The following is a 22,577-nucleotide window of genomic DNA, read 5'->3' as shown; positions in this document are numbered from 1 at the left end:
TACACTGAACTTGCTCTGTGTCACTGAGAGTTCATTATGTTTATGAAAAAAATAGATAAAAAAGAAATAATCTTTTCACGAACTGTTCAGACGAACTGGGCAGATGGAATTTTGAAACTGCAGGGTGGAAAGATGAAATCGACGATACACAATGCATAAAACTGTAGAACAGAATGGTGCGAAATCGCCGCATTGGATAGTGAATACATAATCGAATAGTGAATCTACAAAATTGAATCATGTCTCATAGCAGAACTGAATGAACGAAATCACCACCTAGATTAGTGAAACTGCTGAATGGAATAGCGAAATCGCCGAATGGAAAGGTGAAATTGCGAGATTAAAATGGCAAAATTGCTGGGTAGTACGGTGAATTAATGAGCTACTGCAGAATGATGAAATTGACGAATTGAGTGTCGGAAATGGTAAATCGAATGGGGAAAGTGCCAAACTGAATGGTAAAAAAAATCATTGAATGGACAGGCGAAACTGTATAACGAAATGATGGAATTCAAGAATTCAAGTCGCCAATGCGGTACTTTGTTGGGCCACCGAAGATAGCAACGGTGTGCCGCAAATGCAATAGGGCCTACTCTCTTATCTAGTAGTTTCTAGTGGTGGCGCTGACAAAACAGCGCCACCACAACACACGCACGGACACGGAAGTCACCATTATTCATTATCTTAATTCATTATCTCAGTTCACCTATGATAATGAATAACATTCATATTGCGCACGATTATTCAAAGTGATTACAAAATACTTATTTTCCTTTAAGACATATCTGTTATTTAATCCGAGACAGCTACGTAGAAATTGAAACCCAAACGAGGCGCCTAGAGGAAACAAACGAACACACACAAAAAACAAAAGGTAAACCTTAGTATACAAAAAACATATTAACATGAGGGACATAGAAAGGCGCGAGAGGGATTCGAACCCTCGGTCTTCTGTTTACGAGACAGACGCCTTACCACTTGGCCACCGCGCCTCATACCAGTTCTCCTCAGGGTAACATATACTCAACTTAGAATATCAAACGGATTTTCAAGTTGATTTTTAAATTCGGAGTGACGCGAAGGGCTATTAGATACGTCGAATGTTATATGCAAATATTTACGGACTAATTCGGAAATCGCGTGTCCATAAATAACAATATGCAACCAGGCTGCTATTAAAAAACGTTCCAGGCCGGGACACATTCAATACAAATCACATTTTGAAGTTCGTTTTGAGGATGTTCACAGATCTTTTGTACAAATTCTCTATGCTCATAGCTAATAGGAATAATCCTGCCCAAAATGCCCAAAGTCACACTCTAAACGAGTTGGTTAAGTCAAGGTTGCCGAACGAAACCGCATTTCCATACCCCTGTGATACCCTCCCACACCTGCTGTTTGAATGTACATTTACATGCACAATGTGCATGTAGTTTTCGACCACACAAAACTGCCTACTCGTAAACTTTTGGTGTGCCTTTTATAGCCTTGAATGCTATGTAATGCTGTAGTCGTTGTGGACAGAATTTACAAGCTGGGTGTATGCATGGTTTATGTTTGGAACCATGATCCGTTCGTTCATCCCCATCACCGTGGCCTCTGCGTTGGGGTACAAGTGCTTCAACTTGCTCTTGGACTTTGACATTCTGTCCCCACCCAATAAGTACGCAGGCAAGGAACGCCACCGATGGCGGAACGCGGCAACGTCGCTGGTCAACGCGGTCATTGTTGCCGCACTCGTCATGTATTGGTGAGTCAGACCATAAAACTAGCTGTGAAGACGTGCGCTGGACGGATCGTATTTTGTAGCATGTACTTTTACACATCCGTAGCCTACAGCCTCCCATAAAGACCAGTTGTTGAGTCGTCAGGTTTTCGGTGGTCAGGTCAAATCATAGAGAGTGACCCAACACCACAATGTTGTATCGTGGTTTGTAGCTCAACGGCTGTGTATAATCGACCTGTGGAGTCGCGTACATGTGTGGCTAAATTAATCATGGTTCCTTTATCTCGGGCCACGCCCCACTGTCACTTGTCAAACTTGTGGACAATCTGTGGTGTTCACTGTTCAAGTTTTGGCGTGTATTTCTGTATTTTTGTCCCTGATTTTGAAGCGTGTTACGCCTAACTTTCTTCGTACGAACCATGGAGAATAAGCTGGGCATACTGACCATGTCATTGATGGTCGAATTTCTAGACCCTTGTTTCGCGCAGAAATTGGATCAAGCATCGTCTTGCATTCTACACGTGTTCAAAAAGCCATGTATACCTGTACGTGTACATCCAAGAAGTTGTGCATACTTATGCCCTTTCAGGATCAGCATTATTGTAGATTTTTTTCTATTTTGTTTTTTTTTTTTTAAACCGTAAGTACCAACTTACTCGAGGTAAAGCAATAACACAAGCACCTCGGAGTGGGTACTACAGCATTGCATTGATGATTGAGTTGTCTGTATATTCTATCTAGGGGGCATGATTTCCCTTGTCTCTTTCCAGTTTGTTCACCCAGCCGGAACTTTGGAGTGAACCCGTGACTCACTACGCTGTGTCGGTCGAAGTTACCTTCGCAGTAGTTTCGGGTACGGAACTTTATGCAATACAGAAACTGATAATGCAGTAGTATTATCAATTCGTTGAGCGTTTCAGATATTTTGATAATAGTGTGAAAAAATGACAATTTTTGGATGGGGTTGCAGGAAAAATGGCATTCCCTGTATTTCTCTTATGTGTTCTACTCTTTAAAATCATACTGCACTGGTAAAATTGTTATGTTCACATTTATTATTTTCTATGTGACCACCCCGACAATCGACACGATGCGCAGGGGATCAGTTTTCCCATGGGTGTGAATCCCGGGGAATACTCTTTGGGTTTTTTTTTTAAGAGGAGACTGAGTCCCCCACATGCACACTGACAGTGAAGAAGTTTTCGGACTTCACGTAACCGACATGTATTTCAATAGTACCGGAAAAGGGTGAACCACAAAATGAAAGCCATAGATAATGCCATTCTGATGCAAGATTCTGCAGCAGTGTAATACATAGTTACGAATGTACATCTGTGTAATAAACATCGCCCCCTAGTGTCTTATAGTGTCAGCACCTCCTTGCTTTTCAAATTTCCATAGCCGGGCAAGTCACCCCCCCACAGTTCCCCACCCCCTATATCCGGCACAAATATTCGGTACTAAGTTTTCCCCTTTCTTACCTGTTTCTAGGGTATCTCATCTACGACACATACGATTTGCTGACTCACAATGGCTTCGGGAAAGTTTGGGCACTTTTTGTACACCATACCATTGTAAGTGTTACTTTTGTTTACATAACGTGCTGGGAAACTCGACCTGGATAAAGGCTTTAATCGTGGCTCTGAAGGATATTTGTCCAAAGGGAACCAAAGTCCGACATTTTGACAGGGGAAGCTTCCACGAGGGGAGAAAGTCTCCTCTCAAGACCGGAAATGAAACCATTTCCCTTTAGGAAAGTACATGGTGTATCCCCAGATAGTTGTGTAATGGCAAAAGCACGCATCCCACCTGGAGCCACGTTTATTCACATTGCACTTCTAATGCGTGGGGTATCCCCCCCATAAATTCGTGTGACTTCGACAGGCACTTGAAGATGGAAGAGCGGTCAAACTTCAGAGTGGCACATTATTTTGTTGTCGGTTTTTCTTCTCTTCCAGCCCTTGCATCGTCATCATAAGAGTGATTGAAGGAATAAACTGTTTGTTATTACATTTTTGCGAATGTCATTTCAACAAGTTGTCATCGCAGGCCGTATCCACAGTGTCGGGACTGTCTGGCCACGAACCTTGTCTCTCCCTGGTTCAGCTCTATGCCACTGTTTCTCTTTTCCTGTAAAATTATGCAAGAAGTTTAATCCTTCAGTGCAAACGGGATGGATTTTCGCTTACACTGAAATGCCCTGCCGGCTGAGGTGTACTGATTTGAGGAGCGGTTTCAAACAAATGCAATGAAGTTTCTGAGTGTTTCGTGCACTTTTAAACCTAAATAGCCTGGCTCTTTTGGGGGTTAAAAACCTTTTCGCGCATCCATTATGCATGGAGACTGTTTTTTTCTGGCATTATTTGTTTTGAATGGCAAACATTCTTAAAATCTAGTGTGTGTGTATTTTGTGTGCTTCTCCCCGAAGATGACCTCCACTTTCTTCGTCATGAGTATCGAGCACAAAGCAATGGGCATCTTGACCCTGGGCCTGTTGAGTGAAATCAACGCCATCTTCCTTCACTCGCGCCAGCTCCTGCTGATGCATGGATTCTCCAAAGACACCCTCATCTACGGCGTCCACCGCCTCTTTAACCTGGCGACTTACATTCTCCTGCGCCTGGCCCCGCTGATCTACGCCACCTACTGCTCGTACTTCACTACCCAGCACTTACCTGCCTATCTGGCGGCCGTTTTACCGTTCATGACCACGGCCATTACCGTTATTAACTTCGTCCTCCTGTGGCGGTTAATTTGTAGCGACTTCTTGTCCAAGGATGGAAAACATCGACATGTCATGGACAACTAGCGCATTTCTAGCTCAAAACGTTGGCTTTGCTTGCGGTTTCAGACGCACGATTTCTTGGTGACTGATATGGGAGTTTCCTTGAACGAAGTGGCTATGCAGTCACGGGAGGCGTTAATAATTCCACTTCCAAATTACAGTTGCGGCATCAATCCAGCGTGTCCATCGTGCCGGGTTCGAGGCCGCTCTGAACGACAGTTGTAAAAAAATTTTGCGCTTAGCATGCAGTGGTTACGCCATGCCATTTCTCTGTATTGAAAAACAAATAATTTCCGTTGATGCCTCCCCCCACTTTCACGCTTGTACTAATTGAAGACTCACGTCACATGTGAATACGGGCGATTCAAAATAGTGCGCCTCCAAGAGTTTGAACACGTTGGCCAATCACAACGCGCAAAATTTGTCGACCATTTCCAAACGCGCATTTGGTCGACAGATTTCGCGTATTGTAATTGGCCATGCGTTGCAAACTCTTGGAGGCGCACGTTTGTGAAACACCTGTATTACAAGTGTATATGTATTAGCTGCAGTTTGGATTAAAATAAAAAGGTTCTACAGTAAATACGGAAACGCATCGGTATAGTGTAACCTTTGGCAGACACTTACACGACACGAGTACCCCGGTTTTGAATGTTGGCATTATTTTCCTCACCTGAAGTGTCTCGAATTCAATCCAGTGCAACGAGTGTCTCGGATCCATAGCTGTACAGAAACAGAGCCGAGGACTCGATACGTCGCCGTGTTTGGTCGCACGTGTTTTGCTCGAAAGCAATATCTTTTCTCCTACTAACCATTTTTGGAGGAGAATCTGTAGGTGTCTTCAAGCTCAGTAGATAGTATGTAAAGGACCTTTAATATACGAAGAACATATTCCAAAACAACTTCAACCACTGAGGTATTGTAATGTTCCAAGAGCTGATTACTATTTTGCCGCTGCCTTTCTACGGGTATTTTAAACGTATGGGTTGAAAGTTGCACAGGAAATGAGTACGAGAATAATCTGGTCTAATAGCAGTCCCTGCATTATACTTGGACTGTGGGATGGGGGATGAGGGTGGTGTAACACGTGCTGACAACACGTAGGCCTAACACTAGGGGCGCTATTCATGCAATAGATGCACTTTTTCAGAACTTTTGCGTAGATCATAAATTTCAAAGTGAAATCGTACACATTCATGTTGGTAGGGCTAGTTTGAAAGTTTCGGAGGTCCTCCGTTTTTTTTTGTTTTTGGCATCCTTTTCACGAGAATAAAAACGTGGTTTTTTACTCTAACCTGTCCTCCTGGGATCGTTCGTATGAAAATAATGATGGTCGACCATCTTGATTTCAAGGTCCTCGTTTCCTTCTGAAGTTTTTGGTCCTGTTCTTCAGTTGCGTCAGTCGATACTTTGTGATGAATTGTCTGACTAAAATGTGCCCGCCTCTACGAAGGACAATAGAAAAACAGCAGCAGGCTTGATGTATGAGAAATCATTAATCATATCTGGCTTTCGGGAACTAAATGTAAGTCAGCATGTCGTGCAATTACTGCAAGAAATCCCCGCGATTATGGTAATGTCATTTTTTATATTGTCCACGTGAATTGATTAATTGGGCTGGTTTCCTATCAGTCAAGAGCACGGAAAATTACAGTTGACAACCAGTGAAAATAAAATACGGATGAAGGGATTTTCAACAAGCTGCGTTTGTAACCACTGACTTATCAAATCTAAAATCTCCATTCAGCACACGATGTACCGTTGCCATTTAAAATATTGAAAAAAAAATCCGTAGATGGTGCATTGCATTTATAATCGACAATTAGTTATCTGCATAAATTTGCCGGTCATTGACTATCATTAATAGGTATGAATAACCTGCAGTTTCGGCCATCATAAAAGGTTGTAGGCAAGATAGAAGACTCACTCTTCACCAGCCAACTCCAGTTATTCTGCACAGCTTCACCCAGTGTTTAGTCGGCCACTCCCACAAGTAAAATTGTATTGTTGCAGACAGCGCAGAAAAAGCACGTTTGTGCGTGAGTAGCAAAAGCCTCCAGTTTCCTTTGGTTGTTAATGAGCAAACGTGTACGTAATTATGCTTTTTTGGGGAGGGGGCAAAGCCTCGTTAGAAAAGATCAAAACGATGCTCAATTTTTGTTCAGACAAATTAGGTGCTAAATATCCGCATAGCTCTAAGAACACTTTTTCACTTGAAATCCGTGAATAACGTACGTAATACGTTGGTAATACAAGCAGGTTACACTAGGGCAAAATGAATTCGGTTTCGGGATGGTCTGTAAGGAGTTCTTTCGTCACTCATGTTTCAGACTTGCAGAAACCGATTGGACATTTGCAAGCAGTATGGAGGCTATTTCAACTTGGTATGTTGATATTTAATTTGTTCGGCTCGTTTGGTCTTTTTCTTCTTTAAAATAAACGGAATACAAAAACGCTTTACCTGTGCTAATTATGGCAACTGGATGTTGTACTTAAAGAGCACCTCTAAGGAAAACATGTTTTCTCTTATTTCATCTATTCAAATAATATTGAAGCATTGAAATCGAACGCAGTGTCATTTGTCATAGTGGATAAACCGTCGTGCATGCCAAACAATGGCTACATGCATTGTTTGGCATGCCCAAGGGATTATCCACTACCAACCCAGGTCGAGGGTTCCCGTCGTTTTCTCTGAAAGACGCAATCTTCATTCTGAATTTGCATCTTGGCACGAACAGAAAAGGCCATTTCTAGCTTGTTATAGTTGAGCTCCGAAGACAAATGACACTGCGTTCGATTTGAACGCTTCCATTATATTTGAACAGGTAAAAATCAGAGAAAACATGTTTTCCTTAGATGTGCTCTTTGAGCTTCACCCTTTTATAAGGCATTGTGTAAACTGACCGTAAGTTAAGTATAACTCCACCACACTTAAAGAATTTATTCCGTTTGTTGCAGCTTGATGTTGGTTGGCTTGTTAAGTTTTAATGTCAGATTTTCTGCTGGAAGCGATGCCGAGTTAGGCACACTGAAGCAGATTGCAACAGGGCCGGAACACGTTTGGGCTGTGAACACCAATAACGAAATCTTCAGTCGACAAGTGAACAGCGCCACCAGCTATGGAGAGTGGATTAAGCAACCTTGGTCCAACAAGCAAGCCATTTCTGTCGGCCCTAACGGGCACATTTGGGCACTTGGTACCAACAATAATTTCGTGTATCGCAGAGAAGGAATAACTGATGACAAACCTGAGGGTAGTAACTGGAAATCGTTGGGGACCTTGCGGGCGGATAAAGTTGCCGCGGGGAAGTCCGGTCTCTGGGTGGTACAGTTCTTTTCGTCTGGGCAGAGGCTGTACCATCGAATAGGCTCGTATGGTGGTTCAGGTAATCACGGTAGGATCACTGCGTGGTCTCAGAAGAGTCTTCCCGAGATGGCGCTTATCATTAAGTTATTTGTAGGTCCGAGCAATGTGTGGCTTCTTGACAGATGGGGCAAAATCTTCAGGCTGCCCGTAATGGGTGACACCAACTTTGGGCTGTGGCAGCTGTACGACGACAGTCGTGAGAGTGTACGGAGTCCCCAGATGATCAAAGGGATTGCGGTTTCACCAGCGGGGAACATGTGGGCAGTACTGTTTAACCAAGTGAGCCGGGGAGCTGGCGAAGATCCCGATGCCACGGGATCCAAATGGATCCTGGACAACGACCAGCTGAACTTGATAGATATTTCGGCGGGAAAGGTTGGTGTTTGGGGCACTGACGGCCGGCATGTTTACTATCGATCCGAAACCTACAGCGATGAATATGAAATAGCTGCGCTCACTGGTTCCTGGGATGTTGTAAATTAACGTTAGACATTTTAGTTAACTTTCACGAAATCCGGAGAGAGGTAGTTTAAGACCAGAAGCTAGGAATATTATGCAAGTCCAACCTTCAATTTTGTTCCTTATAATCAGCAGAGTCGCCAGCAAAATAAAAACGACGTCGAAGAGTCATTAGGCCAAATTCCAGAGACGTTAAACACCAACAAATTGCGCCAAAAACGCTTATATATTTTTTGAGCAGAGACCAGACCTTTGATTGCTGTGAGTGTGAAGGATTTTTTTAAAGGTTTATTTGGGAGACGTAAAGAGACAAAATAGTCTACAATCTTAGAAGCATCCATTTCAGTGGACATGTAGTTATTTTGAGTCATCGAATCGACTTCAAGCCCGGCTTTAGAATTGTGTTCCATGCGTCGGTGAAACAACAATTCCATCGTTAGTTTTTTTTTTATGTTCAGAAAAAAAAATGAATTCTAAACTTCAAATTTGAATTTAACTGATTTTAAACATAGCTAGGTATTTCAGTTTTGAAATACAAACATCACTCATCATGGTGAAGGAATTATTAAACGGAATATTTCACTTCTGCTTTTTAAAGTTTAATGTTCATGTTTTGGTTTGGATATGCGATTACTCACTGTCCAATGACGAATGACAGAAGATGCCTGTAATAATTATATTCTGTGGTAACGGATGTGGATAATTGGTACAGCATTATAGTACGCGTATGTCGATTATTCGCTTTTGCTTAGCAATTCTTTCTAATAACTCCCAAGATCCATTTTACAGCCAGATGGTCAATTCAAGGTCAGTTCATACATCATGCAAATGAAGCAGCGAAGCAACTTTGACGGTCGGGTTTAGGGAACAGTAATTATTTGGCATTTAAAGAAACTCCTGCGATTTATTAGTTTGGGGTTGAAGGGTTTATATTTGAAGTTTTTTTTCAGTATAAGAAAAACATAAAATTGAAAGCTTTTTAATGTCACTTATGTTAAAGATTGCCAGGTACTGATGTTTTCAAATATCTCAACTTTATTATCGAGAATAAATATGGATGAGGGATTTTCAACAAAGTGCATTTGTGATCACTGACTTGTTAAATTTAAAATCTTGTGTTCTTATGTTCCCCGCGCGTTCGTGTTCGTGAATTTCAGAACTGAGTCTATGACTTGGTGACACCATTATTTTCAAGCGAACACTGTCTTGAGAAAAAACACCCCCTCATCGGTTGCAGAGAGGCATGCTGGTTCGTTAGTGTTCATTGTGTTGGTAGCGACGCGACCGCAACGCCTGCATTCCATAGTCGTTTGTGAACCAGCGAAGTGCAGTTCCAGCCAAAGGAGCCTTCGTTGCTGGGAAAATTGCGCCCTCTCGTGGTCAAGCTTGCGGCTCATAATGGTACATGTCCAGCTTAGGATGGAATAGGTATACAGTTACATAAACAAATTGCTCTGTATTTTTATAACAGTCTGTCTTCATTGTTATTAATTTTCCCCTACGATGATTTTTTTTTGTAAACTTTAACAATAGATTTCATAGTCAAGAGGAAATTTAAGCACTGACATGCTCTGTATCTGTAGGGAAAAAACCAGGCAGTTTTCCCATATGTAACATGTTTTTAATTTTTTTTTAGGTTTTGGCGTGTGTACTGATCAGTTGCTTTAACTCCTCAGATTTTAATGGAATGTTCTTTCCCCCAATTCGTTTAGAGCTGAATTAGAGATGGGAGTCCACTAGGAAGTTTTTCCCTCTCCTGACTGGTTGATTAAATGTTCACTCCAAACCATTATTGAAGGTGAACCTGTGTCTGTGCCTTTTTCCTTAGTAAATTAGGTTAGCCAGGTTCTGGCAAAAAGCTGCTTCTTTTATTATTTAAAAATTAGCTTGAGCTTATTGGAGTGACGTGTGAAATGGAAGTGATGTGGAAAGTAGCATAGCTAGGCTGAGAGTCAGAATGCCAGATGATTCTGGTATGTCAGCGCGACATTTGAGTTGCTCCCATAAAGCGTTTTCTCGTTGGACACGAGACACAATTTAGAGGCACTTTTGCCCAGTAGGCACAAATTCAGGTACCTCATGCCAGAAATAATCTACCACGCTTAGAACAGAATCGAGAAAAAACAGATTTTATTGTGAAGGTCAGCAATGGAGCAGAACCCAACCACCTTAAGTACTTCTCACTGAAGAAACTCCTAAGTGTAAATACCTTATTTATTTAGGCAGATTATTCTACAACGTTCATTGATGTTGTGATAAGATGAAGTTCCTTTCCTTCACTGAAAATATCAATAGAATTTATAGATGCAATTTGATCTGATTATACAGTCATATTTGTCAAGGGTGAAGGATTCAGCTATGTAATTTAATTCAAAAGCTAGTATGATCATTTTGAAGTTTGAATTATAGCCAGGAACTTACCTTTTATTTCCAAATTAGAAATGTAGCACTTATACGGTTTGGTCATTTCTTTATATTTAGATGGTGAGTGGTCACTTTTGATGTCAACCACACTACCCGTGCTACCCGGTGTCACAAACCGATCTGGATGACAGAAACCCTACCAATACCCGAGTGCAGTGCTGAGAATTGAGCAGAGAGTTGACATATTAGGGGAGCTGGAAGTTCACTTAATTATAAGGGATGTATACACTGAAAACTGCATATTTTCTCAATGAGAAAGAATAAAACCTTTTGTGCATTTTTATGACAACGAACTCTAATCTTCTGTGTGATTGTAAAGAGCCTGAAATGACTTGTAAAAGGTCAAAGTGATTTTGTATTTCACTGATTGAATTTGATTTTTGTTAGTAACAAAATACATTGAATGGGATAGCTGACAATCAGGAAACAAAGAGGCAATTTAATAGATGATTGTAAACTTCATTTCTTTGCCCACAACCTGATAAAATCCTTGGTCAAATCTTGTTCTTTTTATGCCTATGTATAAAGTTTTGTAAATAAAACAGTTGTAAACCAGAACACTTTAAAACTGAGACAGTTTCCGCCTTATCCTTTTGGCAGTCACAGTCGTACACCACAAAGTTAACATGTTGAATTTAAAACCACGCTTTTTGTTGTATCATGCATGCTTTACTGTCAATAGACCTTCCATATCATATTTTAAAACCCTTTTCAAAAAGACACACATTTTGTTAAAGCGAAAGCACTTTGCCCCAACTGTCTTCACAGTCGTTTACCAATAAGTCTCATTTGGAGACATTTATCAGAAGGAAAGACAGCACTGCAGGAAACGGGATGCTACGAAAGTGGTCTTCTTAATGTGCGAAAAAAGTTCGTTTCACACTGTTAATTACTACTGACACCACTGCGTGAACATGAACATAATACTAAACTACTGTTAGATCTCCAGCGATGAAGGGAAACTCGGACAAACGAGGGTAATTTGCCATCTGTCTGCCAGGTTCAGCTGTTTATCTCAAGAAATTAAACCAGATTCCACAGCTAATAGTGCTAATTTGTGAATTTTTCAAACGAACCAGGATTTGTTCAGCTGTCATTGGTACTGAATCTTGCAGGAGAGTTGGCATGACAACCAACTCGTGCCATATATGCCAAACTTCATTCTGATTGGAAGATATCCATTACGTCACGGCAGACACTTCATTGCAATTGGTGGAACACAATTATCTGGTGAAAAATCATGTTGAAGCGGTACGGTAGCGAAATGCTACTAGAGCTGTTTCCGTGGCAAGGGTCTTTGCTGCTGCTATGTAATGATGCAATATAATGAGCAACGATGCCCTGCACCGGCTCGTTGTTCAGAGCGACTCGTACCGACTGCGCGTCGATCTCGAGGACTTCGAGGGCAACTCGAGGTATGCCGTGTACAGCACGTTTCATGTAGCTGGTGGGGGCGACCAGTACCAGATGCCGGTGGGAGGCTGTTCAGGAACGGCCGGTAAGTCAGCAGGTCGTTTCAGTTTGCTTCCTGAAATTATCCAGGAAGCAAATGAAGATTTTGATGAGGCAACTATTTACTTCGCGCCATCACCTTCTCCTTTCACACTAATGGACGTCAATCCTCGGGAAGGATGGAGGTATATATATCCCAACACTTTTTGACGGGGGGTTGGCTATTGAATCCACGCCTCCTAACTTTTCATGGTGAGAAAAAATTTGTGTGGATTGTGAAGAATATTTCTGGGACCTCCCAACAACTAACATGTCTTTAATAGAATTCAAACAGGAAAACCAAGTTTTAAAAGCCTCAAATACGCTGGTTTGATGTGAGGTTCTGCACGAGTGTAATACAATACAGGTGTATATATCATGGACCTCGCTTCCAGTGTCACATGGTTTCAGCAACCCCCCCCACCCTCCCGCTTTTCAACTTTCCATGGCCGGGCAAGTTACTCTCCCCACCCACATCCCTCCAGCTCTCGGCACAAACTTGCGCCACTGAATATGATAAAACGATTGACAAGGCCGCTTTTAGAGGAGGCCAGATTTAAGATGTTTTTTTTTTCATGTGTTAATTTAATTCGACAATAATCTTTCTCGCGGGAGATTCACTTGGATGCCACAGCAATAACCGCTTCACGACCAAAGACCAGGACAACGACAACTCGAGTTCCAACTGTGCCGAGTTGGCTACAGGCGCCTGGTGGTACAATTCCTGCTCGGTTTCCAACCTGAATGGTAAATATCTGAAGGGTGCTGATGACGGAGATGGGATCGAATGGCATGACTTCAAGGGCTATAACTACTCACTCAAGCGTTCAGAGATGAAGTTTAGCATGACAGGCTAAAAAGGAACCCCACTTTAATGTGTTTATATCGTGCTTATGCGTCCAGGAAGAAAAACGAGAATTGTTTAGGCTTTAGCTAAAAGTTGTTGACAGCCAATATTTATGCAGACTGAATAGATGGCGCATTAACTAATCGTTGATTATCATCCAATTCTCATCGTCACTGCTTTTTTGGTTGTTTTCATATTGTTTGGACGTCTGGTAAGTTTGCTGGTCGCTCATTGGTTGCCTAGTAGCTTGTTGCTAGGTTGACTGTCGTTGTCGTGTAACTCATAATCGTGCTCCTCGTCTTAGAGGAAGAATTTTGGTGAGATTTGCCACCCTTTTGAATTTCACTTTAATTTTAACCTTACTTTGTGTAGGAAATGCTTAAAAGAAATTGTCACTGTGTTTTTTTCATAGTTTCTCTTTATTGAGCTTTAATTATGTAAGGTTTAAGAACACTTGTGCTATCACAGACAATCCCAGAAAAAGAAAACTAATACCAATTTCAAAGCCAAAATAATTTACCAATGTTATTTTTTGCTCATTATTTACAAGGCACTACAAGTTGTTAAAAACGTACATTTCACGGATAGCAAAAGCGAATTTATGATACGCATGTGTCATGGATGAGAAATACGTGTGGATGCTGAAAACGTGCAACTGTTACGTTGTCCTTTTTGCTACACCGCACGTGACCTTTCCTCGTAATTCATTGAATTTCACTAAAACTGAATAAAGTTGTGATTAAGTTGCTTTTGAGGTCTTTATTGAATTCTGTTTCAAGTTAACGTCTCGTATTTTAAAGTTGTTTCACAAGCTTGTGAGGGCTAGGGAATGGGCGTAAATCCCACGTTTTGACCGGGGGATGGGCGTAGTGAATAATGAATACTTTGGCAAGTTATTGTACCTTGGTAAATATATATCACGCAATTAATAAGGCTTAATAGTTATACAACAAATAAGGGGCGGTGATCACATCGGTGAAATTTGGTCCAATCCCGATCGGTTTCTTATCGATAAAGTAAGCTGATATGTTTGGCGTCACAGGGGATGTTTGCCCCTCAGAAAAGAAATTAGAAATAAAAAGGAGAAAAAAGTGAAAAAAAAAATCAAAAGATATGACAGGGAAAGTCAACCGTAAATTCGCTTAACAAATCCTCATAATCTAGCCCCTCCCATTTTTAATGGTTGATTAGTTCTTTACACCCCGCTGGATGTTTTCCTCCTGGGAAAAGGTGCTTTTCCCCAGGGAAAACTCACGGCGACGCCTATGGCTCCCATTTTATGTGGCGATCAATGTACGGCCACGTCAATTGTCAGCACATCTCAGCTCTGCGTAATTCCAATGGAGCAAAGACCTAGACCAGGCTGCATACAACATTCAGATTCAGCCTTTACAAAACAGAAAGGTCCGTGGTTTTTGGAATGTAATTCGCCCAAAGTTACCCTCGCCCACCGAATCACAGTTATTCTTACAGAGTTTTTGGGGGGCTCAGGTACATGGAAGTCAGCAACACTAAACCTCTGTGTCCCAGCTCTGAGCTGGACTGTGAGCTTACGTATAATGCATGTATGTAACTCCGAAATATTTGGCCAAAATGAGCCCCTTTAGATGAACTATTTTGCAGTGAAGTGGAGGGAAGTGTTGTGACGAGGCTGCTGGATCACTGTTTGAGATGATCAGCTTGCAGGGAAATTTCATCAAGAATGACTTGCCAAAACTTGAAAAGAAATTTACAAAAACCAAACTTTAATTTTATGCGCGCGTTGATCGTGCTCAAATATTTCGCCCATGCATTTTATATGTAGGTCTGTATGAAATTCTTAATGTGACTTTATATTCGAAACGTTTAACCCTGAAATAGCCCGGTGTGCGCTGCGCGTGCGATGCGGCGAATGACGAACACCCTGACCAAGGCTTCTCACAGCCAGGGGACAGATTCACCTCCCCCCCCCCCATAGACACACACATTTTGTGATGAGCAAAAAAATTAAAGCGGATTGTGAAGAGGTTTCAGGATTTCCCAACGAATATCACTAAAACGGGGAAGCAATTTTGAAAATACCAACTTTGTAATGATAAAAGGGGTCTTTACATGCATATCACATTTTAATAGAAAATCAAGAGAGGCACAGCCGAGTTCTCGGGGGGGGGGCCGATTTAATAGCCCATCCACCTCTTAACAAGGGTGTGAGGGGGTATATACCCCGATTCCCAGGGATTTACGCCCATGTGTTTTGTTATATACAGTCATTTGAAGTTCAAGGCTGCACGCGTGCCGGCCTGCATGCTTTGAACACCGCTGTGGAAAAATACACATTTTTGGCTGGCCTGTCTCGCTCGCATATATGGCTGTTGCATATAAACGGTACATTCGATTTTCACAAAATTAGTGTTGAAATGACCGGAAAGAGTTACTCGAAGGTACCCTATCGGCTCGGCTCCTGAAAAAATGCACTGCGGCGATATCGGAAAAAATTCGAGGGGTTAGATTGTGTCCTAAACATTTTAGGGTAAAGAAAATTTTAATACGTGGATGCGAAAACGTTATGTATCAGTTATCCATTATAGCGTGCTGATCACCTTTTGTTAAGAAATCGCTGTAAAGCAACCGCCACAACAAAAACCAGTTGAGGACGAAAATAATCGTGACCATAAGTGGGAAGCCTACGACCAAGGAGGCGGGCAAGTGACTGCTGGTCCATGCTATGTACGACACGTACCCGATAGGAACCAGCCGCAGGAACACAAAAGTTACCAGATTGAAGACCTTGTGGATACCGTAGACCAAGGAGTCTTTCGGGAAACCATGCATCAGCAGGAGAAGACGGGAGTGGAGGAAGATGGCGTTGAATTCGGACAGTAGTGAAATCATGCCTGCACCCAATGCGCCTCGTTCCTTATTCATAATCATGAACACACAACTCATCTAGAACAGAAACAAAGAACCACTTGTTTATTTTAAAAGGACAGAATATACACTGTAAAATCTGTGGTGTTAATTTAACGCCCAAGGCGTTAAATTAACACCGATCATTTGTTTTTTTTAAAACTAGAAATACAGAAAAATAGAGGAAATACAAGGTATCTTTAAGATTATATATTTGACAATATTTGTTACACGCACAGTTCAGTTAACACCCCAGGCTTTGCAATTAAAAACACATTGCAGATAGTGTTACTTACACACACGTGATGTATAACAACAGACCAGACTTTGAAAAAGTGGTTGTTGGTTATCATATCGTAGGCATCGTAAATTGTGTACCCTGTGAAATTTTGTGGGAAAAGTATAGAAAGAGGAATAAAAAGTAGTTTGTTAATAAAGCCTTCCTGGAGCAGACTCCACACTTAATATATATGTACATAAAGTGGGGGAAAAACAAAGAAATTTTAAGAAATAATTAAAACAGTATTAAAACTAAGAAAATGATAAACGACTGTTTGTAAATTTGAAGTTCCTGTAGTGAATTCTTACCAGATGTGGGAAAACGTCTGTATAGTGTAGAAAAAAGTTCCAAATTGCGAAATTACTTGCGCTTAATATGAGTCGCACTTTGAAACCATTCTAAAAAATCACATTTGATTTATTTAATTCCTTCTGGCACCGAATGAAACCGACTAGATATTTCTTTCTTTTCCTCAAAGGTCACAAAAGCTGCTACTGAACCTTGACAACCTGGAGATTTCTTTTTAAAAAAAAATGAAAATGACACTTCTGAAATTGGGGAAGGAACATACACTCCACCTTCTTTGAAGTCAGTGATGGCTGTACCGGACGAAAAACTAATATCGTTTAGGGGAATTGCCTACAACAGTGGTTAATAACATTGCTTCGAAAAAGATGCCGAAATATTCTCTATACCAGCGTTATTTAGAAACATCTGTTTCCACCTTCCTGCAATATTTAATAGGCGTCCATGTATGCAAAGTATGGTCGTTGATTTTTTTTCATTTCAAAGGCGTACACTTGTTCAGTTCTATCAACGTTGACCATTATTAATTTTGCTAAACGTTCCACTCGATTGCCCGTTGTACATTTTCTGCGCTGAGTTTGAATGTCAATGCCGCGATGCGTTTGATTCCGTGATGGGTCGTGGTGTTTTCCAACAGTCTAGCACACCCAATTTCAAAATACATACATGATAAATACCAGTTACTGTCTTAAGCCCTTGGTTTTTTGTTTTTGTTTTTATTTTAATAATTTGTTGATTCTAGTCCGTGCTGCGTTTGTTTTAACGATACGGTTTGAATTTTTCAGCAAGGCGCATGCTGTTATTTTGCACTCTGTACAACTTGGGTACGACAGTCCAAGGAGATGCAAGGTGAAAGATTTAACTAACTCTTACCAGAAACAATAGCCAAGCAAACGTCCGCTGATGAGGAGTAGAAGGTTTCAGGATAACGCCACAGGTCTGGAGTGCTGGACAAACTGTACCGAAAAATGGCGAAATTACAAATCACACTGGGAGTTTTTCTTGAATATTCCTCTGGCTACCCAAACCAACACACCAATCACGCGACACGTGCAAGTTTCTACACTTTCCTCTCCCCACATTTATGTGCAAAATATCGTAGGATTTCCTCAGCACACAGGACTTTTTCTTGAGGATTTGTAAAAGTTTATGAACATGACCACACAGAAGTAATGCCACCGTGGCTGTGGATGGTTGTCAAAGATGACGGCTTCTGAATTACTGTTTTTGACTGTGGCTTTGCCGTTGAGCCCCCCCCCCGGAATTACTCCGATCTTATTGTGACCTTTTTCTGCGGGTTTTTATATTTGCAGGGGCTGGATGGCAATCACTGATCAATTTAAATGCCATTAGAAGGGATTGTGGGTCTATAATACACAATAATGACTGCTGCCAGCAGCCGAACACTGGGGATCCTGCATACCCTAAAATAGGGAGCGGTGCAGCCCATGACATTTTCTGCGTTTGAGCAGCAATTCCATACGGCTGCTCTGCCATCAATGTTGATGGTTCCATTAAAAATGATATGCATTATGCATAACCAATAAGCACCGTCTGCTATTCAATACATATTCATTTTCTGCTTGAATTGAAAACTGAATCGAAATGCAAGGGTATGGAAAAACTTCTAGGTTACTGAACAGCGAGAGTTCAAACAAAAAAGGAAAACGTGAATAAGTTTAATATTATATATAACAGGTTTTGCCCTTACCCAACGTATATTAATAAGCACTGTATGCTCAGTGCTTGTCCGAGAGCTTGCGAAAAAAACCTCACAAGCTTACTCGGGTGGGACTCGAACCCACGATCTCCCGCTTACTAGTCTTAACCACTCGACCACCGAGCTTGCCGGGGTCGGCTGGCCGGTCCGAGTCAAATGAAGCAGCGGGTACCGCGAACTATTTTCAAGATGTATTTTTTGCGTTGGGGAGATGTTAATTATATAATTAACATCTCCCCAACGCAAAAAATACATCTTGAAAGTTTAATATTGCAGGAAAATGACCTTAATAAGCTCATGCAAAAACTGAAAGCCAATCATGGATAAATTTTAATTTATGTGTCGACAACGTGGCTGATTCTGATATGGACGCATGCTTGGAGTGGGGAGCACGGACGTGTATAATAAAATCTGTACTCGCAATGCCCTTAATCAGCTTATAGAGTCATTGAATCCACTCGCAGCCATTTTACCGAGCCGAATACAAAGCTTTCCTGGTAATGCCCGCCTTTGTTCTTCCTGACGTCAATAGTAGGGAGCCAACCCACGCCTTTGTATTCGGCTCGGTAAAATGGCCGCTGGTTGGCTTCTTTTTCATACAAAGGCGTTGCAAGTCCAGGTTTTTTTTATATACGTCCGTGGTGGGGAGGCCTAACGCGAAGGCTGGACCGCGTGGTTTCTGCGTGCACACCGGTGTTTCAACGTCCCAACTCTCACCCTGGACATAATAGAGTACCGATTTCACAGCGCTGGAACATACGTGCTGCACCCTCGCGTGTCTTATCGATGATCGACTTCACCAAGCTTTAAATTAAGCCAGTTTGGAGCTCCCCAAAAATCGAAAAGGCAAGGGTGACGCCAAAACTCAAAACACAAAACCATCGTCGCCTCAAAAACATTTCTTGCACCTGCGTGGTCTTTGATGTGGATGGTTGTTTTGTATCACTCTGTGATATATTCAGAGACCCTCAAAATTTTCCAAGCCACCTGAATTTTTTGTAAGCCCCCAAATTGAGGTAGAGTGTTTACCTAGCTTACTGTGTATACTTGGGCCCTGGCAGAAGAGCGCCACCACCCTACAATTATGAGTGCTTGGAACATTGACACACTTGCCCACTCACTGCGTTCTCTCTAAATTTCTAGCGGAATGAAACACGACATAGGTGGACAGATCTCTAATCGCGATGACCATTCAATTGTACAATCGTTTGGCAGGCTTGACAGGGCTTTGCAAATAGGCATCATCCAGAATATTATAAAATCTGATCTAGCTAAAATTTGGTATAACTAAAGACAATCATCGGCGGTAAAATGTCATGCCGACGATGGCACTGTGGTATTTAGCTTTTACATCAGTTGACGTGTTAATGACCAACAGTTCCCGTACGTTTCAGAGGGAAATTATTAACTGTGCATGTCTCGTTTTGGGGGTCATTTGCGTGCGTAATGAGGGCAGTGGGAACTTGTGCCAGGCAACAGCTGCTTCATTTCATGAAATTTACGTCTTATTTTCACTTTTTGGAAATAAAAATTCCTGCCCAAAATATTTTCATGGTAAGATGAGGCCTTTTTCTAACGTGCTTTGTGAAAATAAAATGGAGAAATAGTATCAAAGTGGTCCAAACTAGTAATTTTTGTGAAAACCTCTTTTCGTAAGCCGTAGTTTGTTCACGTTTTGATGCGATTTTTGAAGGCTTGAAACAAAGAATTCGCAGTTTTCCTGAAGTTTTCCAAAGTGGGCTGTGGTGGAGAAAGGTGTGAAGGTTTTAGATTTGCTGATGGTTTTGCGCTAGATTTTTTTCCTTTCCCGACCGGACACGTTTGCATATCGACCTGACTCAGTACGGCCTTACGAGCGTAAGAATTCATTGACTCAGGAACGAAAGACGAACACAAAAGTACAGTAAGTTAACATAACATTTATTATTATAACCGAGGTCTATCTGTCATTATAAAATTGTCAGGAAAATATTGAAATCCACGGTATATATCCACAGTTTTACATGAACCACATGAACATGTACATCAGCTCTGTCGAAAATTCCCATGTACCTGTACATGCACAGTGTGCCGTGCACGGTACGTGGTATACGTGGCCAGGTGGCTGGATCGGTTTTGTGCATGTAAAACACACATCGCGCTGCGCACAAGTATCAAATATAACTCACGAAAGTCGAACAAAAAAATCTAGCTACACAGAACTGATTGTTTTGTGTAGTTGCCATTATGGCTTGTCGAATGCAGTGTCTCACTGTTCTGGGAAAACTTCTAAAACTGAGAAATTTAGTGGAAAAAAGACCAAGTGATCAATTGAAAATGGTAATAATTTTTCATCGTAGCAACCAGTTCGAGGCTAAATTTCATAGTTAAGTAGAATTTCTTTTCATGACTCTGTAGTGTTTTATTCGAGTCTTGCCTTGTAGAGTGCAAACAAAGAGTTTCAATGTGATTGCTTTTTAACTTTGTGCAAACGAAGTCTTCAAAACGAGAAAGTTCAACAGAGGATTGGTAAGTTGCTAAGGACATTTCCTTATGGTTCACGAGGGTCCGGTCAAGTAACCGCCGCGCACGGTCGAAGTCGTTAATTTCCACACGTTGAATTGGGGTGAAAAATACGTGGGTTCTGTATTTGCAGACGAAAATCTATTGTCTTGCTTGTTCACTACAACTGTGTGCATTTTTGCGTTTTTAATCATTCCACTTTCTCTCAAAATAAACGTCCTCCAATTCAAGCCAAAACAAAACACATATGGAATTGTTAGCCATCATTGTTCCCATACGATAAAACAAAGAAAGAGACGCAATACAGAGTAGTTGTCCATCGGGCGACTCGACTCACCAATACACGGCAAATGCCGAAGCCATGGTGGCGTGGACCAACGACGTGACAGCGTTCCTCCACCGGTGCCGTTCCCTGCCGGCGTACTTACCCTGCGGCCGGGGCAGGCAGCCCCAGTCCAGGGAGGAGTTGAAGAGCTGGAATCCCAGGGCAGAGCAGGCAGCAATGCGAAGGAAGTGAGGAATCATGGTGCTGGTTAAACACCGAACAACGGTTTGATAAGAGTGTTTCGGTAGTAATAAATTTATGTACTGAGATGAGAACCAGGCATATGGACGTTGGCCATGCATGAATGACGCTGGGGGGGGCCTGGACGCAATTGTTTTTTACATAAAACCCTGGAACTGCAGACTTGAATAAAGGCTATAATAGTGGCTTTGGGGGCTTTCTTTTTAGGGAAGTGAAGTTCGGCAGAAGAAGCTTCCACAAGGCGAGATTAGTCTCTTCCAAAGACTAGCAAAGTGAAGCAATTTTTACGAGCGTTTTGATTTTTGTTGACATTGACGACAGTGTGTTGCATGTGCAGGTACTCTGTGTCTACTTAGAGTTATATAAAGCTATCCTTTCCATAATCAATGTCGTGCAAAAGTGGAAATCAGTAGGCCTCATACAGAAATCTAATGGTAAACTGCGCAAAATACAGACACACATTTCGCCATTTTGTGTAAAATAACATGTTGCATGGAATTTCAGCGAAGATCTGATTCCACTTGGGTGTTGGCTTTTTCTTTTCCTCAAGACAATAAACGACCTTTATCTAACTTTTTGCCGAACTGAGATATCAACCTCTCAAGGCACTAAAAATAATGAACAGGAGGGCGCCATTTCTCACGTGTCTGGTACTTTTGGCAGTATAATACACATTTTTACAATCCTCTTACAAAAGACAGTAATGTAAAAATCATAAGCCTTTCTACGTTCATTTCTGAGGTGCAGATATGTCCAGTCTTTTTCATTCCCTTGGCCGTTGTCTCTGCTGCCGGCTACCAGGGTTTCAACTCGACGCTGGACCTGGGCTTCGTGCCGCTCCTACCGGGGAAGTACGCCAGCACGGACCGCCACTGGTGGAGGAACGCAACCGCGTCGCGTTTCAATGCCGTCGTCATGTTGGCTCTAGTTCTCTATTGGTACGTACAATCTGTAGTACTATCAGCATATTTCAAAGTTTCCCTACTTCCCTGAAAATAAGGGACTTTGAGTCGAATGGGATGTTTAGGTTGTCGTAAATGATTACTGACTTCTTTTGAACATTTAAAAGCGGCTAGATGTATCATTAATTGACTATTATAATTTGGTCGTCATGTTCATTTCATTGTGGAGTAAAACGTCACTCAGTACGGGTGCTTTGGTTGTCAGAACTCCCGCTCTCTACGCTTCCGCTGCTGCAGGACCGACAAGTTTCAAGGTTGCCTTTATGTCAAGAAATTATCCTTTGAATCATGATAGG

The 22,577-nt window shown here is 41.7% G+C and overlaps 3 protein-coding genes, 1 non-coding gene and 1 pseudogene across 5 annotated transcripts; 3 read left to right on the top strand and 2 right to left on the bottom strand.

The window, feature by feature from the left end:
• Positions 1-920: 920 nt before the first annotated feature.
• On the bottom strand, positions 921-992 carry Trnat-cgu (transfer RNA threonine (anticodon CGU)). Its single transcript has one exon. It is a non-coding gene; the product is annotated as a tRNA-Thr (tRNA).
• A 335-nt stretch (positions 993-1,327) lies between these two features.
• Positions 1,328-5,401, top strand: LOC110986293 (TLC domain-containing protein 2-like). Its single transcript, XM_022248056.2, has 4 exons — positions 1,328-1,750; positions 2,497-2,579; positions 3,218-3,300; positions 4,155-5,401. Exons 1-4 carry the CDS (start codon positions 1,554-1,556, stop codon positions 4,533-4,535), a joined length of 744 nt encoding a protein of 247 aa, XP_022103748.1. The 5' UTR covers positions 1,328-1,553; the 3' UTR covers positions 4,536-5,401.
• A 23-nt stretch (positions 5,402-5,424) lies between these two features.
• On the top strand, positions 5,425-9,692 carry LOC147795633 (uncharacterized). Of its 2 annotated transcripts, XM_087131546.1 has the most exons (3): positions 5,425-6,550; positions 6,842-6,895; positions 7,470-9,692. In XM_087131546.1, the coding sequence occupies exons 2-3, from the start codon at positions 6,876-6,878 to the stop codon at positions 8,359-8,361; spliced, it is 912 nt and encodes a 303-aa protein (XP_086987672.1). In that variant the 5' UTR covers positions 5,425-6,550; positions 6,842-6,875; the 3' UTR covers positions 8,362-9,692. The 2 variants fall into 2 exon arrangements, with proteins under 2 accessions (XP_086987672.1, XP_086987671.1); XM_087131545.1 differs by lacking the exon at positions 5,425-6,550 and having other exon boundaries at positions 6,565-6,895.
• A 2,395-nt stretch (positions 9,693-12,087) lies between these two features.
• Positions 12,088-13,109, top strand: LOC147795632 (ficolin-2 pseudogene; annotated as a pseudogene).
• Positions 13,110-15,319: 2,210 nt separating this feature from the next.
• On the bottom strand, positions 15,320-22,236 carry LOC147795631 (TLC domain-containing protein 2-like). Its single transcript, XM_087131548.1, has 4 exons — positions 22,118-22,236; positions 21,131-21,322; positions 17,467-17,527; positions 15,320-16,024 (listed from the first exon to the last, which is right to left on the bottom strand). Exons 1-4 carry the CDS (start codon positions 22,234-22,236, stop codon positions 15,650-15,652), a joined length of 747 nt encoding a protein of 248 aa, XP_086987674.1. The 3' UTR covers positions 15,320-15,649.
• Between the last annotated feature and the right edge of the window lie 341 nt (positions 22,237-22,577).

Source organism: Acanthaster planci, unplaced genomic scaffold (genome assembly GCF_054643075.1).
Source record: "Acanthaster planci isolate LZ-2023a unplaced genomic scaffold, COTS_SCS Contig1, whole genome shotgun sequence".
Lineage (NCBI taxonomy): Eukaryota > Metazoa > Echinodermata > Asteroidea > Valvatida > Acanthasteridae > Acanthaster > Acanthaster planci.
This window is presented reverse-complemented; position numbering and strand designations above follow the sequence as displayed.